The sequence below is a fragment of the Megalobrama amblycephala genome, linkage group LG20, assembly GCF_018812025.1.
Source record: "Megalobrama amblycephala isolate DHTTF-2021 linkage group LG20, ASM1881202v1, whole genome shotgun sequence".
Classification (NCBI taxonomy): domain Eukaryota; kingdom Metazoa; phylum Chordata; class Actinopteri; order Cypriniformes; family Xenocyprididae; genus Megalobrama; species Megalobrama amblycephala.
The window spans coordinates 18,856,569-18,874,747 of NC_063063.1; the positions used below are offsets into that span (position 1 = coordinate 18,856,569).

Here is an 18,179-nt window from a genome sequence, read left to right on the forward strand (position 1 = left end):
TGATAGATGTTCAGAAGACCATACATAAAGCTTTTCAGAAGAGCGTTCTTCTACAATTGCATTAAAACTGAAACATCCATGTGCCGCAGAGCTCAAGAATATTCTGGCTTCCGTTTAAAAAAAATTATTTATGGCAGTTTGACACACACAAACACAGCGAGTCTATTCTCCATACAGCAGAGGGTTGAGCATGCATCACATAATTTTCAGACTTTAGTCAGATCATAGATTTATGTTTTGTTGCATTAATAATTCATGCCCTCCATCCAAAAACCCGCATGGAAAACCTGAGCCCAATCAATGTTTTCTGTTGGTGCAAGGAGGTTTTATTCACAGTGAATGTCTCTGTATTTCCATCGTGATGTGACTAAATTCATTCAAAATCATCTGATCCTTTGAAATGCATGCCTGTAACTCTTGCAATTAATAAAGATTTACATCTCTCGTAATGGAAATATTCTAGAAAAATGTTGAATTCTTGAAGTATTTTATTGTGAGATGGGGAGTCATTAAAAAACAAAATAAAACAAACATTCAAACAAAAAGCTACCACTAAAAAAGGTTAAAACGGACATATAAAAGACTTTGTTGCCTTGATGTAGACAAAGAGAGTTACAAATTGGCACAACCAAAAATAATAATAAAAAACAACACATTGATGATGTTTTGGCTTCATTAAAAGGGCAGCACAGTTTCATGGTGAAGGACAATCTTTCGATACAACAGCAAAGACTCATGCGTGTATAGCATACAATTAGTTTTCAGACGTTCAGTAGCTTCAAAGTATAGTGGGGTAAGAGACAGTAACATGAAAGTGACGTGTAAAAGGTAACAGTTCTGATATACTTTAGGGGTGTTTTTGTTTTTTTCTTCAAACAATGCATTTTGAAAATTTGAAAATAATACTTTTTCTGTTTTAAAACACTTTGAAATGCTAGAGTTTCTCCCCCCAGCTTTGTATTCATTTATCTTCGAAATTATTCTTCATACTAAAATATATTATTGTATTAATACAAACTACAGTATTGTACACTACATTGTGTAATAAATAACCATAAAGAAAATACAAAAATAAGACACATAAATATAAAAGGTCTCTAAAACTAAAACTGTAAAGTTATACTGGTGAGGGATGGGAGGGGTAATACTGCCTTTACTGAAAACAAAACGAAACAAAAAAAAAATTACACAATGTTCACTGAAACAAACAACAAAAAAACTTCAATACAAACAAGACAAAAATTAATACTGACAGGTAAAAAGGCTGACTGAAAAAAACAAAAACGAAAAACACTAAAAGTGAATTCTTCATTGATCATATCTGCCTACATTTGTTACCTGAAGAAAAAGTGTCGTGCTGCTAAAGATAACAAGAGAAACAAGTGCACCAAACGGGGAAAATACTTCAAGGCTGAAAAAAGAGATTCTTTTTTTTACTCCTTTTTGCTCATCGATCGTCTTTCCTGAATTCTTGATGCAGTGTAGTTCTTATACTGGATTGATCCAAAAAAAAAAAAAAAAAAAAAGAGAGAGGCAGTCTTGTCCTTTAGTCAGGACTAGTGGTTTAGGTGCAGGGGTCCAAAATTTGCTACTAAAAACGAAGACAGCATGAGCCCCACGCGAGTGTGCTGCTTAGCGGCGGCGGCGGCGTCACAGCAACGGCACAGCACTGTTCAATGGCACTTCCAACATGCATGTTTTTGCATAAGGGTGGATGGTGGGTGGGGAAGGGACTTATGGCGATCACCTGAAACATGATGATGACTAAAAAGTCTAAAACCAACTGTCCGGGATTACTAAGGTTTTTCTTTGATGTCTTGGCTTTCTTTTTTTTTTGGAATTCATTAAAGCCCTCCCACCATCAATCTTTTTACATTTAAGGCTCAGTGTCCTTCTTGAAATGAGACGACGGACAAATGTTGCGCTAGCGAGCACTAGCGTGGCTTAGGGAATAACGTCTGGGGTCGCTAATACTGGAAGGTAGACATTAAACAACACAAGGCCCACATAGGTGTTCCATAGGTAAACTGGGAATATGGTAGTGCACAGGATACTTTTTCCTTCAAATGCAAGAAAATACTGAGTTTTGTTCATTGGCAATAAAAACGTATAGAAATCTCTCTCTCCCAACTGTACAGCTTTTCAGGGTAAACCGAGAGTGACAAAAATTAGTAATACTGATAAAAGAAATTGACCCAAGGCGTTTTAGTAATAAAACATTATTAGCCAAAACGTGTATAGCTTTCAGTCCGTATATGTGTCATTTTCTTTTTTGTTTTTGTTCATTTTTTCGTTAAACTTTGCATTTATACAAACCATACTCAAACACTGAAAATCGTCTTTATGTGGAAAAAGTAACTATTTCGTATTTATCAGGCACACCTGGGGGTTTATACACAGTAGTGGGTTTAAATGCAGCGTAAGAGCAGTCACGCTCTCTTCCTCGCCTCGTTCTCGTCTTTACAAAGTCAGTTCTCAGGAAGAGAGAGAAACATCTGCAAAGAGAAAACGTCTTTTTTGTTCCTTCAAATTAGTAATTTTGTAAAACAACTTCATAAGGAATAAGGGTTTTAAAAACACAGTTGTGGCTTCTCTTCATTTCACACCTCCATTCATAGCGGCTGTGTTTTCTTCATTTTCACTGTTTTTTTTATTGTTCTCTCTTTCCTCGTCTCCTTCTGTTGTGTCCTTCATGTGTTCAAGGGCCCCTGTGTCCATGGCTTCCTCCTCCGTTCGCTCATCTTCCCCATTTTCTTCCTCCTCACATTCATCCTGCATCACTACAACTTTCAGCGTCTGTCCGTCATTTTCCTCGCTCTCACCTTCCTCGTCGCCATCTTCTCGTTCCGCTCCCTCCATCCTGTCTCCTTCCCCTTCCTGTTCTTCATCTGCTCCCTGGTCGTCTTCATCTCCCTCCTCTCCAATCTTGACCACCTGAATCTCATCCTCATCCACTAAGCTCCCAGAGCCTATCTCATCCTCCTCCTCACTCTCATCCTCTCTGGTACTACTCCCCCGTTCGTCTGAGTCCAGTTGGGAGGGGGGCGAGGCCGCCGCGCTTCCCGTCCGAGGCTGCTCCTCGCCGTGGTTGTCCTCTTCCTCGACTCCTTGGCCTAGCCCTTGACCTTGAGCCTCTTTCTTACAGTACGAGTATCGGTGGTTCATGTGTTGCGAGTAGGAGCCGGAGTGAGAGAAGCGTTTGCCGCACTTGTCGCACTGGTACGGCTTTTCTCCGGAGTGCAGGCGCAGGTGCTCTATTAGGTGGTGTTTGTGTTTGAAGGCCTTGCTGCAGATCCCGCATTCATGAGGCCTCTTTCCTGCAGGAGAAGAAGAAGTTGCACACTATTAGTATTTATCTTGAAGTACTTCTAGAATATACATAGAGAGACATGGTAAAAATTTACGATAAATGTTTTTCAGCTGATTGACACTGTTATGCAACAGTAGAACATATTAAATTGACTCATTTTCATCAATTATATGCATGCTTTAAAAACCACTGTTACACAGTTCAACTTATAAAGGGTCCCAGCTGCAAAAAAAAAAAATCTTGTAATCTCCACATGTAGCGCTAGAAAATCCACCCACACCCAGCCTTCAACCCTGGATCTTTAAGGCATTAAGAATTGCATTACATGTTGTTATGTAGCCATGGACAATAAGACCAAACAATGAATCAAAACAAGATGTGGTGCACAAGACAGGCCAGTTCCACCAAGGCCTGGAAGTTTATAAACTGTGGCTTCAGACGAAAAATCGAACGAGAGAGAAAAGACAGCACAACTTGTGGTTCAAGGCGCTGTGATGTCATTTGGATGAGTGCTGTTTGCTTTTTGGCCAGGTATCATAACAGTGAGAGGTGACCGGCTCTTGGCTTTGCTAAATTCTCATGTTTTTAGAGCAAAAGAGGGAGGAGGAGTGTAAATTACTAACAGAGAACTGATGCAACAGCCTGGGTTCGGTGTGAGAAGGTAATGTATTTGGCCAGCGGATGAGGGAAAATAAGTCACCGCACCCTCCAGCACGTGTAATTTAACAGCGGTTGGAACTTAAAATTCAGTTCTGCTCCCTGTGTAATAGGTAAAATTACTGCAATACAATGTATTCTGTCATGATTTCCCCTTCAATATCACTTCAAATCATATTTCTGTGAATGCCCAGCCATTTGCCTATTAACGATCTTCTAAAAACTGGCTTAACTGCTTTCTATATGTCTACATTTTTCCCCTTGGTGATATAGGTGTGTGAGAATCCCACCTGTGTGTTCGTATTTATGGCGGAGCAGTGAGCTGCTCTTCTGGAAGATTTTGTCACACAGGTCACAGGCGAACAGCCCACTCTCTGTCCTTTTCATCTTCTTCCTCGTCGGCCCTGAGTCTGAGTCTGTCTGTTCTTCCAATGTTGAGTTGACCTCTGAACCCATCTCCTGTTTCTCCTCCTACATCAAGAGAAAAAGCAGACCATTGTACATTTGTGGGCACATATACATATATGTATACACTTGAATGTTAGTTCAGAACTACCACTGTGGACTCTTAAACCAACAAGCAGTGAATGCGGGGTCCTCACCTTAATGCCATTGACGTGTATAACGTTCTTCTGTGGTGTGTCGGCCCCTGCTGGGCTGGAGGATGTAGTGGTGTAACTGTACGTCAGCTGCGGGATCAGGATGGTTTGTTTAGTGGTGGTAAGTGCACGTAGACATTGTGCTTGTCCCTGGTCAGTGATAGCCACTAGGGTGGGCAGTTGAGTGGTCACAATGTTTATGGGATTGGCACTTGGTTGGCTGGCATATATGGCAGCATTGGTGCTTGCATTGCTGAGCAGTTCCTTCTTTGTGCAAGTCAAATTCAGCGGCTCCTCTTGAGCCGAGTAAACAGTGTTAACGTGACCGCTAGCCACAGCAGCTGTAGCAGCGGATTTTGGTAGCGACAGATCGAGAGGTCCTTCGCCTTCCTCAAGAGTCCTGGCTGGGACAGGACCATCGGCCGATAGGTTTAGTGGTGAAGGGGATGTAGGGACACTCTCGATCCCATTCACCCCAGCTGCTACGCCCTCTTCTGGGCTACAGCATTCCCTCTCCCCTTGCTCCTCTGAGTTTATTTGATCATCCGGCTCTGTTCTGGGTGATCCATCTCTAGTACCATCCAAATCCCCAGGGGTTGTCTGCTCATCTTCAGCCAGAGGTGAGGAGGGGTCTATGGAGATCTGTCCCAGCTGCATCTTCTCAAACCACTTCTTTACCACCTCAGCTGGAAGACTGACAGACTCTGATATCTTTGCCAGCTCCTCCTTGGTGGGCTCATTGTTTAAAGCAAAGTAAGCCTTAAGTAAGGAGAGAAGGTTCTTCAGAGGAGGCTTACCAGGACACAGTCCTTCCTCCAAGTCCAACTTCCCGTCAAGATTTTTCCCGTTTACCCTATGTCCATCTTTACCACAGTGCTTAAGTGTTGTGTCATTGTGTAACATACTCTTTTCATCCACAGTGATGGTGGTTTTGTCCCTATTTGTCTTGACAGTAAGGTCCTCTGGTAGCTTCTGAGCCTTGCAGACCTCCGTGTTCAACCCCAAAGTTTCCTTCTTCGGACTTTGAAGGACCGCTTGGGCCTGTGACGGGTCTAGACTGTAGTTGATGATGATCTTAGCACTGCCATCCTGATCCAAGATGGGAAGACTAATGGCCTGGATGACTTGCTGGGGTGCTTGAGCAATTCCCACCCCTCCTGCTCCAATGATTCCCGTCCCTGCTTGCAGCCCCTTAGCTTGCGTGCTTTCCAGCACTTGCCTGATGACATTGCCATCCACTGCCACCTTCAGCATATTCTGTAAGTCCCCCAGGTTGATGCTGATTGGGGATACCAGACCCACTGTTGGGAGCACAACAGCCTGTACGGCACCCTGGAGAGGGGCTGCTGCCCCACCCTGGAAGATGCCATTTACGCCTCTAGCAGATGGGGCCACCACCACGGGCTTGTACTCATAGTCCAGCGGCTCGGACTTGATCTGCGTCAAGGGAAGCTGCTCCTGAAGGGGTTTGCTGTTGTCCAGTTTGTCTCTGACTTGGACACGTGCTGTAGGGGAAGAGGTTGGCAGGGATGGGGAAGAGCACTGCGGGGTCTTGGCAGCCCCAGTGGCGGGAGAAGGTCGTGGCCGCCCGTTTACTGAGATGAGGCCAATGCACTTCTTACTGCTGATGTGGGAACTGTAGGAGCCAGAATGAGAGAAACGCTTCTTGCAGTTGGAGCATTCATAAGGCTTTTCTCCTACACAAAACACACAATAAAGAAATGAAACAAGTGACACTTCACATATAACAAGGTCTTCAACTCTATTGCTTTTACTTTTGAGGACACTTCTATATGTTTCAGATTTGTGATGATGGAAAGAATGGACACTTCTTTGGTGGTCCTAAAACGAAAATATTACAACACAGAAAAAGCTTTTTTTGATCAAACAGTAAAGGCTATAAAAACAGTGTGCAATGTTTAAAGGACAAACTCTCTTAGGAAGCCTTTGATTGTAAGTACTGAAAGTACTTTGAAGTATGTGAATGCTGAATTGCCCTACAAATTTTGTACAAAGAAGTGAATGATTGCACACACATATGCATGCTTGCAAACACACGCAGCGAGATACGGCAACATATACTACTCTAGCAAATTTTAGGCAGTCCTCACCACTGTGGATGCGCAGGTGTTCTTTCAGGTGGTGTTTGTACTTGAAGGCTTTGCCACATTCAGTGCATTTAAACTTTCGATTCCCTCCTCCACCTGACTGAGTAACATGCCGCTAAAGAACGTAAGAGAGAATGCGTTATACTTGGATGAACAATAGAGCTGTCATTTATCTGTAAGTGTAAAATACCATATTATTTTAACCATTAACCATATGCCCTTTATATGAAATATATATATGATTGAATTGTTTAACAAACATTAATTTTTACATTTGACAGTTTTTAGTAATTTATAGGTCTTGCTTGAGTTATATAAGCCTTGTGAATTATCCATATGTTACATTCAACCATTTTCAGTCTGGTTTTCAATCTTTGGCTTTTACAACAATACACAATAGTCTACAATTGTAACCTTTTCCCCCCTGGTTGGCCCCTGGAAAGCACTTTGGACACTTTAGATTTAACACAGTAAACCAAAATATGTCATTAAATCACACTGATCATAAACATTAAAGATTAAGGACAGAATACCTGTTCTCGGCCAGCTTTGTGTGCGGTCATGTGTCTGTCCAGCTGTGTTCGGTAGGCAAAGGTGTAGCTGCAGAGAGAGCAGCTGAAGTTGTCCTCGCTCTTTCTCGTGTCTGTATTTAATGTGCTCCTTCAGTGAGGTGTAACGCTTGTAGCCACGAGAGCAATACGGACAGGTGAGAAGCTGAGAAAATGAGTCTGGCGTGCCTGAGAGTAAGAGAGAGAAAAGAGCATATTACAAATGAGAAGAGTTTTATCTTTCTCTTTTTTCTCTTCAAAATTATACATTTGAAAGATGGGAAAAATCTGTTATCTATCAGTAGCTGCAAATGTCTGCAAATTTACATTCAATTATGTATTATATTTTTCAAATATGTCTGAAGAGATGTGCAAGTAAACTAACGTAATAAAAAGGAATCCAGTTGCATGGATTTTGGCATAGATCATTTATCTCTGCAGTGTGTGTATGTGTTTGCATATGTACATGGATCAATGCACTGATGAATGAGAAAATGAGAGTTAGGGAGGATCTTTAATGTGTGACACTTCCCCATCCTGAAATATCTCCAGCATGAGGAGTTAAAGTACAGCAGCCAAAATGAAAAGAACAAGGATTGGCAGCTGGGTAATCAAAGAATACCACGGCAACAAGGCAAATAATTACATGGATGAACAATGGATTCCATTAAAAAAAAAAAAACAATATGCTGGTGAAGCCTTATAAAAGGAATGTGAATAACATGCCAGAGAAGATTTGACAGTACATTTCAACAAAATAATAAAGCCACGAATGACACATCTTTGTCATTTCAGTGCAGGGCATTCTGGTAAATTAAACTCATGCAGTGTCATTCATTAAAACATTATTATATCTTTAATTGCAATGACATTATGAATTCAGATTCACCTTAGTCATATTTCTCAAACCAAATGATTAAATTTAAGGAATGACTTTTATAGTTTTAACAAATCTTGGTCAAAATTTTTAAATGTCAAATGGAAAAATGAGCAGAAAACACCTGGACGGGTCTCGGTCCAGCTCTCACACAGGTAACATATTACCTGTTAACAGGTAACCTATTAACCTTCTCCCTCCGGTCAGGTGAAACGTTCTCTCTCACACAAACACAGCAACAGGGACGTGAGAAAGTAGCTCAGGTATGAGAGATTTTCACAGGTGTTGCAGGTGTAACAAAAATAATTTCAGACTCATTAGTGGTCTATGGTCAAGAAGAAGAGTGGCTATTGTGTGTCTTCCAGTGTGAGATTTGAAAGACATGTACATACAGTTGCAGGAAAAAGTATGGGAACCCTCAGGTTTAACATGGGTTTCTGCATAAATTAGTTATACAATTTGATGCAACAACAATATGTGACCCTGGACCACAAAACAAGTCATAAAGGTCAATTTTTTGAAACTGAGAATTATAAAAAAAAAAAAACGAAAGCTGAGATTGGCCAAAATACAGCTATTTGAGAATCTGTGGGTGCAAAAAATTCAAAATTTTGAGAAAATCGCCTTTAAAGTTGTCCAAATGAAGTACTTAGCACTCACAAAATTAATTTTTGATATATTTACGGTAGGAAATTTATGACTGGTTTTGTGGTCCAGGGTCACATATATGAACCCAAATAGATTGATTAAACATAATGAGTAGGTAGAGATTTTGAATTTGCATATTCAAGGATTTCACATACTTGCTCCTGCATCTGTATTAGTGTTCATCATGAGAGATATTTACAATGTGTGTAATGCGTGTATGTCTACCATTTTCATCATGTCCACTGGTTTCTGGTGTGCCCTGACGCGGTTCGTCGTCTGGAGCCTCGGGGAAGATGACGGCCGTGTCTCCTTGCTGGAGCATCTCCTCAACCAAAGCATCTCTGCTCCTCTCATCCTCGTCTGACATGCATTCCTCTTTCACTGTAACAAACGCAAGTACACACTTACTCACTGCTGTGTCCTTGGACAGAATAACTGTTATATGATATGGCCCAGTGCACGATAAAAATATGAAGGATGAATAATTTGAATCAGAGCAAATAACAGCCAAAATGCTTAGTGGTGACTCACTATTAAACAGTACATTAGCTAAATACTCAGTGGTGTTTGAGTGGGTATGAGCTTTAGATACATAGCTTCACATATGTGGGTATGTACACCCACAAAAACACATATTAGTCCTCGAATGCACATTTACCTATTAAAAGCAAATGAAAAAGAAATGACTCTGGTGCAGCTAATTCAATTTCGGCTTAATGCACAATCTGAGCTCAACGTCGCCATTAAATGAGCTTCTTTAATTTGAGAAATGTACTCTCATTCTCTTTTGCTCACAAACGAAAGATTGGCTCAACTAACGATTGCAAATGAACAAGCGAAGGCTTCGGGAGAAACTGAGCCCTCGGGCGGCACACTGTTCTGTGCCTTAGCTATGCGCTCTCTCATGCGTATGCTGAAAATGAGTCCGCAATGTCAGCAATTACAACTAATGGCATTTGCTAGCGAGTCAAAACAACATTCGGAAACACCTGAGGACATTTGTGCATTTGTGTGTCGGAACGATTTAAGAGATCTTGCAATATGTGAGGGGGAAAACAAAATGAAGAAGGCTTTTTTTTTGTCTATGTCAGTGTTCTTTTGCTTGTTCTCACTCTCTTTTTCAGCAGCTCTTTCTGTAGTGCACTCTACCCTTGTCAGTAGTGATGTCTCCATAAGGGACGCTGATTCACACCGACACTGTTTATTTGTCTGACAAGTAGGATTTTCTCACTACGGTAAAGAAGGACGTCCTTGGTTCTATCCAAAGAAGGCATATCCTGTCATCAGTGTATTTTATTTATTTATTTATTTTACAGGTTTTTTTATTTAGTCACATTTTTTTTTTACTTTTTTATCTTGAAAAATTAAATTAAATTTATTTTTTTATATTTAATTGACAATATTTATTATTATAATTATTTATTATCAATTTATTTATTAACATTTAAATATTTATTATTTTAATTATTTTTACAGTTCTTTTTAATAATAAAATATATGATAAATATGATTAATAATTATTATGTTTTTCCATTTTTTTCCATTTTATTATTTTAGTCAAAAATCTGTACTTTTTTAGCTTGAAAATTGTAATTTATTTTAATTTATTTTTTATATTAAATTGACAATATTTATTATAATTATTTATTATCAATTTATTTATAATTGTCAACATTTAAATATTATTTTAATTATTTTTATATTTTAATAATAAAATATTTTAATTAACTATAAATATAATTAATAATTATTAATTATTAATTTTATTCTATTTTATAATTTTAGTCAAAATTTTTTACTTTTTATCTTGAAAATTTAAATTAATTTAAATTAATGTTTTTATATTGAATTGACCATATTTATTATTTTAATTATTTTTACAGTTCTTTTTAATAATAAAATATATTAATTAATTATAAATATAATTATTATTCATTTTATTCCATTTTCCTCTGAAATGGCATGGCTTTAGTTTATGATAATCTAAGTAGAAACATTTATTAATTTATTGCATGTATCCAACATTTGGGTTTAATCAAAATTAACCAAATACAACATGTGGGAAAAAAATATATATATTGTTAATATCTTGCAGTGTTATTGATTTCTCATAATATTTTTTTTATATTTTCATCTCATCTTTGTTATCGTTAATAAAAATCAAACCCTCTGCAAACGAACATATTTGTCAGTAATTTTGCTGAGCAGCATAACACTGCCCATCATGTAAGTAGGCACTAGAAAAAAACAGAGCAACAGAACACTATGCAAATTTTATAGACTAATTTGCATATTCATTTAAACTATGCTCTTGGCATTTGCAGACAGAAAAACCATGAACACGCTGAAAAAGATAAACTCCACCTATCATGATCTCAAGTGAGTTCAATGGCACATGTTCCAGTAGGTCCCTCCCAAACGTTCCTGAGAGGTTTAAATCGTGTTGAAATCTGGGTGTGAGATGTTCCGCTAGTAAAGGAACAGATGATTACAAGAGCTCTTACTCCAAGCTTTGCCCTACACTATCCAGCCATTACAGCACGCTGTTGTCATGACACCACAACACAACTGTAGCTGTGACAATCTCACATTATAAGTGGGCCAGAGATAGAGACATGAATGTTAGTGAGGCTGGACAAGAGGGTGTCCTTCCTCATTCTACACTCAAAATCTTTCACATCACACCATTTCCAAGAAACGTTCACTATCTAGGCTCAACACTTTATTACGCCACATTATTAAAGTCCTGTGACATCTTGTGAGGGACAATATCCCCTCAGGCCTTGCAATAATAAACTGTTGACAGAGACAGACAGAGATTATCTTGTGATTGTACAACAAACTAAAACTTTCTTCGAACAGAAACAAATGAGATACGTGTTGTAGTTGTAGCTCAGTGAAGTAGCTAACACACAAACAGTATAATTATATATGACATCCTGACCTTGTGAAACTCATCAAGGGTGAAGGTCAGATAAAGTGCATGAGTGCTCTGTGATGGGCTTGGTTTGACTTGAGGATGATGCACTAGATAGCATGCTAGAGCTCAAGTCACATGAGTGCCAAAGCTCACCCAGTTCATAGATATACTTTAACTTGGGACGATTAACTTGAGAAACTGAAGAAATATGTACATAAAATCTTGTGAGGTACTGTAAGCATAGTTCCACTATCCATTAAACCCACTAACAAAATAGTTACGGTTGACTATGACATTCTCACCGCAGCTAAATGTGAACCAAATCTGATTTTCTGCTCAAATCTGATTTTTCTGTGAGGTTGTTCACATGACCCTTTAAATGAAGCCTGTATCAGATACTGGTTTGAACAGACAACACTCCCAAACTGATGCACGTAAAACACTCTTCCCTGTAATGTTCATCAGAAGAAAATAGGTGGAGGCTCTGTTACAAACTGTACATTGATTAATTATGAGGGCAAAAAATTTAAAATGACTAAATAAAGACTACAAGTCTGAATCTTTCTGATCTCTTTGCCTTGATATATATGTGTATAGTTCAAAAGTTTGGGGACAGTAAGTTTTTTTAGGAAGAAATTATTCATTTCATCCAGCAAGAATGCATTAAATTGATAAAAAGTGACAGTAAAGATATTTATAAAAAAGATTTCTATTTCAAATAAATGCTGTTTGTTTTAACTTTATAAACATCAAATAATCACATATATATGCCATGGTTTCCACAAAAATCCACAACTGTTTTTAAGGGGATGATAATAAAAAATTTCGCACCAAATCAGTGTGATTTCTGAAAGATCAATGCAAGGCTGTTTGCTAACTACACTAAATACAGTCCAAAGGCGACCCACACTAACAGGAAAAGGCTGTTTGCTAAGTAACAGAAAAAAGTGCAGAAGAAGAACAGACGATCTAAGCATAGATATGTTTACGCGTAATTTCTTAACCAGTGTTTCAACTGCGGAAAGACATTAAAACAGCTTGAGAATAATATCTCACATAGCATTACATTTACCTCAGGCAAGTCATATAGTGTCCATAGTTCACTAGAGAAATGAACTCCAGAGGGGAGCATTTCACTAAATATACACACTGTATTATAACTTAAATATTCATTATATTTACTGTACCTGTTAGTAATGTCTTATTTAATATATGTTTAAATACATTTGTCATGTAAACAAGTTATGACAGTAACTGTGTAAATTATTATATTTCAAAAATGAACTGGAGTAGAAAAAATAATTAAAAAATAATTTTATAATTAGATTTAGAAGTTAATGCAAAACGTGCCTTATGTGCAATTTAATTTTTTTTTTTTGAGTGTTGATTATTATACATAAAAATAAATAGCAACTGAATGTAATAATTTGGGCTCTGTGGTTAATTGTAACCTTTAATATTATAATAATGTGCAAGAAATGTTCATATATATATATATATATATATATATATATATATATATATATATATATATATATATATATATATATGAACAGGACACCATATTTATGTGTGATTCTGATTCTTATTGTGTGCCTCTCAGTGTAGACAGACCATCAGCCAGCACTACATTTCCCAGAATTCACCAGCTTCACTTTTCCTGATTAAAGTTCTGGTGGGATTTCCATTATGAGTCAGGCACTTACAGCACATTCCCCAGTGACCAATTACTCCATCACCATATGCTCATGCACTTTAAAACCTAAGAGTCAAATATAGAATGTAATCCTCCCCAACAGTAAAAAATGAGGTAAGCCCATCCACCATATTCCTTGTTCCATTATGCTAGGTGCCTATGCTCACCGCATTACGTAAATGGCTGATTCCTAATGCCTGTTCAAGAAACGTGTGGTTAAATTACAGTGGAATAGAGCGGTATGACATACCGAATTGGATATGCAGCGTCACTATCCATGCAACAGTAATAATCATGTATTGGTTTATGGAGTATTTACTCCATAAATGACTGCAAGGGGAGCATTTTCATCTCAGAGAACATGAGAGCTGACAGTGAGCAGCCAGTCATCTGATCATGAAGAATGAAGAAGGACAGACGGAGAGAAAGTAAAAGCGGAGGTAGAGGGGCGCAAAAGAACTGTAGCCTTAAAGCAAACACAGACAGAGAGACCACAGAGAGTCAGCCATACTGTCTCTAACCTAGGTGGTACTCTAAATCAGAGATCGCTGCCAAGATAAAAAGAAAGAATAAAGAAAGTAATGAAAGGTGTTGGGTAGCCTGGAATGGAGAGTGAGAGTTGGACTGATAGTGCTGGACCATTATGACCGGTGGCTGCTTTACAGCCCGGAGCTCTATGAATGATGGGAAGCTTAGGCAGAGAAGTGTATATAACTCAAACACGACATCTGAGAACAGAGAACAATGCACATTACATCTCGGCAGACCAATTTCTCTATGTGACACACCTCCTAATGGCTCGTATATCTGGGCCTCTTGCTGCAACTGAGCCATTGGAGAGGCAAAAGCTATGAAACGAAGGAGAAAAGGTGCAACAGGTGCTTGGATCCTGTGCTGTAACATGTTAAAAGGATTCTGGGAAAACATTAGAGACTTGCAACAAAATTTCATTCAGAGCTCTACAACAAAGAAGCAACAGGCGGACAATGAAAGACTACAAAGAGATGAAGGTGGTTTGGAAGTAAAAAGAAACATTCGAGTGAGAGAGTGTGTGCAGTCCCTTTCTCTTAACTAGGGTTTCTGTGAAGTGTTTAATGTTTGGAGAGCTCTGCCAAAAACAATGACTTTCTTCTTCACTGAAGCTCCATCCTGCAGAGAACTGACAGAGAAGCCGGGAGAGAGGAATGAATGAATGAATACTGGCAAAAATTTAAATGACGGAGAACTATGAATTTCTGGAGTGAACCTAGAAATACAGAGTGGAGAGAGTAGGAAATGTACTAAATGAAAAACCGAAAGCGGGGCTGCTGTGCAAGCAGTTGCCGTGGTTATAGCAGCGGTATATTACCTGCCATGATGTCTGCGTCCCGCAACACTAACCTTAATGCACAATAGCATGCTGGTAGCTCACACACAACAGACTTTGTGTTCACCTCTTCCAGCATAAACAATCCCCACAATGCAGGCAATACGTATTAACCCAAGAACAGGAGAAATGCCTTTCGTAAAAAGCAAAAGAGCGCTATTGTATCCCAGTCACCCTCTATCAAGGCTCATTATCCAGATAGAGCCAAGATTTCACAATCACAATAAAAACTAGGCCAATATTTTCTGAAAGAAAATACCTGTGCTTGAAAGGTAACAACGGAATGGTGTTGAATTTGAGAGATTACAGTTCACGTTCCCTTAAAATAACATAGAACCTGGAAGTGTAATAATGTTGATTATGACAGACTAGTCAGCTGTTCTTAAAGGGTTAGTCCACCCAAAAATGAAATTTCTGTTATTAAGTACTCACCTTCATGTTGTTCCAAACTTGTAAGACCTTCGTTCATCTTTGGAACACAAATTAAGATATTTTTGATGAAATCCAAGAGTTTTTTTTTATTTTTTATCCCCAATAGAAAGCAACGTAATTACCGTCATTCAAGGTCCAGAAAAGTACTAAAGACATCATTAAAATAGTCAACGTGACTACAGTGGTTTAACCTTAATGTTATGAAGTGACGAGAATACTTTTTGTGTGCAAAAACAAAACAAAAATAACTTATTATTGAACAAATTACCCTGTCAGACTCGTACGCAGTTGACACAGCGAACGCAGTTCAGTGCTTCCGGTAATTACGTTGCTTTCTATTGGGGATAAAAAAAACTCTTGGATTTCATCAAAAATATTTGAATTTGTGTTCCGAAGATGAACAAAGGTCTTATGGGTTTGGAACAACATGGGTTGAGTACTACAAAAATTTCATTTTTGGGTGAACTAACCCTTTAACTGGCTAGTCAATTTGTAAAGTCAACTAGTTTATTGTGCAGGATTCCCACAATTTCTGGCTAATGAATTGCCATGTTAATTCTATGATTTTACAATTATTCTAGTCTTAGGTTGCGGTGACATAAGCAAAATTTACGTTTTGTGAAATTTCACAAACAAAAATTTCCATTGTTCATTGCCAATAATAATGAAGCACAGCTCATAAAGAAGTCACTTTCAAACCAAGCTGCTTTCTACGGAAGAGGATTAGGGCCAAGCAATAAAAAAAAAATAAAACCATCTCGAGATTAAAGTTGTTAAATTTCGAGAAAAAAACTGATTAAATTTCGAGAAAAAAGTCGAAATAAAATGTTGAGAATAAATTTGTTAAATTACGAGAAAAAACTAGTTAAATTTCGAGAAAAAACTGTAGATAAAATGTTGAGAATAAAGTAATTAAATTACGAGAAAAAACTCGTTAAATTTAAAAAAAAAAAAGTCGAGATAAAATGTTGAGAATAAACTTGTTAAATTTCGAGAAAAAGGTCGAGATAAAATGTTGAGAATAAACTCATTAAATTACGAGAAAAAACTCGTTAAATTTTGAGAAAAAAGTCGAGATAAAATGTTGAGAATAAAGTCATTAAATTACGAGAAAAAAGTCGTTAAATTATGAGAAAAATGTTGTTAAATTCTGAGAAAAATGTCGAGATAAAATGTTGAGAATACAGTCATTAAATTAACGAATTTATTCTCGTAATTTAACGAATTTGTTCTCGTAATTGAACGACTTTTTTTCTCGTAATTTAATGAGTTTATTCTCGTAATTTAATGACTTTATTCTCAACATTTTATCTCGACTTTTTTCTCGAAATTTAATGAGTTTTTTTCTCGTAATTTAATGAATTTATTCTCAACATTTTATCTCGACTTTTTTCTCGAAATTTAACAACTTTAATCTCGAGATGTTTTTTTTTTTATTATTGCTTGGCCCTAATCCTCTTCCATAGCTTTCAGGTGGGCCGATGCAGCAACTTAAATCCGTTGCCAAATCTGTGTAGGAAAGTCTTTCACCCTCATATTAAATTCCAGATGCATGGATTCCAAATGAAATGTCTGGATTTTGCCTCAGAAAATTTGCTAAACAATGGTAAATGTGACCACAACTTAAGAGAAATTAGGGTTCATATTCCTTTAATAAACCAGAAAACATGGAAGTGTGATGATGCTGATGACGGTCAACTATTTGCTAAACAACTCACTAGTCGATATGTAAAATCAACAAGTTTATCTACAGGGTTCCCACACTTTCAGACCAATGAATTCCCATTTCTTTTTCATTTCTTTCCAGTATTATCTGATAACAGGATGAATATTTTACCAAAGCCCCTTTCAAGGAAAGTCTGTTCACTCGGCGGCCATATTTGCAACGTCTCCGGGCATCTATTTCGGAAATCTAAGACCAAGTCCAATCTATGTGAATAGGGGAATTCTGAAATCTCAAAAAATGCTTGTCGAACTCTCATTTAAATAACATATTTCAAATCAGCAACAAAATCTTATATGAATAGTCCCATAGATGTTGCTTCTTAAGTTCAAATAGCATTTAAAAAGCTTATTTTTCAGCTGCAGTGACGCAATGACTTTACCAATCAGCCAATGGCTCGTTTGTTTAGAAGGCGGGACGCATTCCACCATATTGTGCGTTGCAGTTTCTCCCATTCATAATTTATCTTATTTATCTTATTTTATATATATATATATCTTTTAATTAGTGCGATGACAGTGCTGTGTTTTAGCTTTTAGCTTTTTTCCTCATGGAAAAGCACGCTGCTACAGCCATTCAGACGGATGTCATGGTAGCACTGTTTTTGGAGCATCCTGCCACAAGACAGCGCATCAATTTAAAAATAGTCTAACTTTTAAAATATGCATCTTGAAACACCTGCGTTCTGTTACATCTAACATGTCCTATGTAAACACTCTCTGAGAAACCTGCTTATCAGGATCAGGTGAACCCAAAATGAGACTCAATATTCAGAGCATCCTTGATAACAATATGTCACAACAAGGCGGGCTTACCATCATCCCATCTGCCGTCCGGGTCGGCGGTCCCGTTAGGGTCATCATCAGGGGCCACGCTATCACAGTCAGCCCCGTCCAGGAGACTCCCTTCCTCCTCCACAATGTGAAGCTTATCTTCATCATCCGAGTCCGACTGGCCCTCCAGCACATGACTGTAGTTACTCACTGCAGAGACAGAGAAAACACAACACTTAAAGAGAATGCTAACATATGGAGCCTGCAAATGCTTGCAAACCACAGAAGGGTTGATGAAACCCTCAAGATTTGGAAAAAAACACTGCTGGTGAAAACGACTACAAGAGAGAGCCAGACAAGATTAAAGAGAGACACAGCAGCTCAGATGAAACCAATTGTTGAAGCGAGAGAGATGACTGAAGAGATGTAGAGAGATGAAGTGTACTTAAGGGAATAATTCAATTAAATACCAAATAGTAGTGGAACAGTTCCTGTGTCTTTCAGTGAGCCAATGAAACAAGA

The 18,179-nt window shown here is 38.0% G+C and overlaps 1 protein-coding gene across 1 annotated transcript in view; it reads right to left on the reverse strand.

Annotated features, from left to right (window-relative positions):
• Window positions 1-470: 470 nt before the first annotated feature.
• Window positions 471-18,179, reverse strand: part of zeb1b (zinc finger E-box binding homeobox 1b) — a 71,518-nt gene continuing 53,809 nt past the window's right edge. The window contains 8 exon segments of the mRNA XM_048171531.1: window positions 471-3,317; window positions 4,258-4,438; window positions 4,570-6,263; window positions 6,678-6,789; window positions 7,208-7,309; window positions 7,311-7,411; window positions 8,973-9,128; window positions 17,700-17,867. Of these exon segments, the coding sequence (XP_048027488.1) occupies window positions 2,596-3,317; window positions 4,258-4,438; window positions 4,570-6,263; window positions 6,678-6,789; window positions 7,208-7,309; window positions 7,311-7,411; window positions 8,973-9,128; window positions 17,700-17,867 (3,236 nt within the window). The 3' untranslated portion in view covers window positions 471-2,595.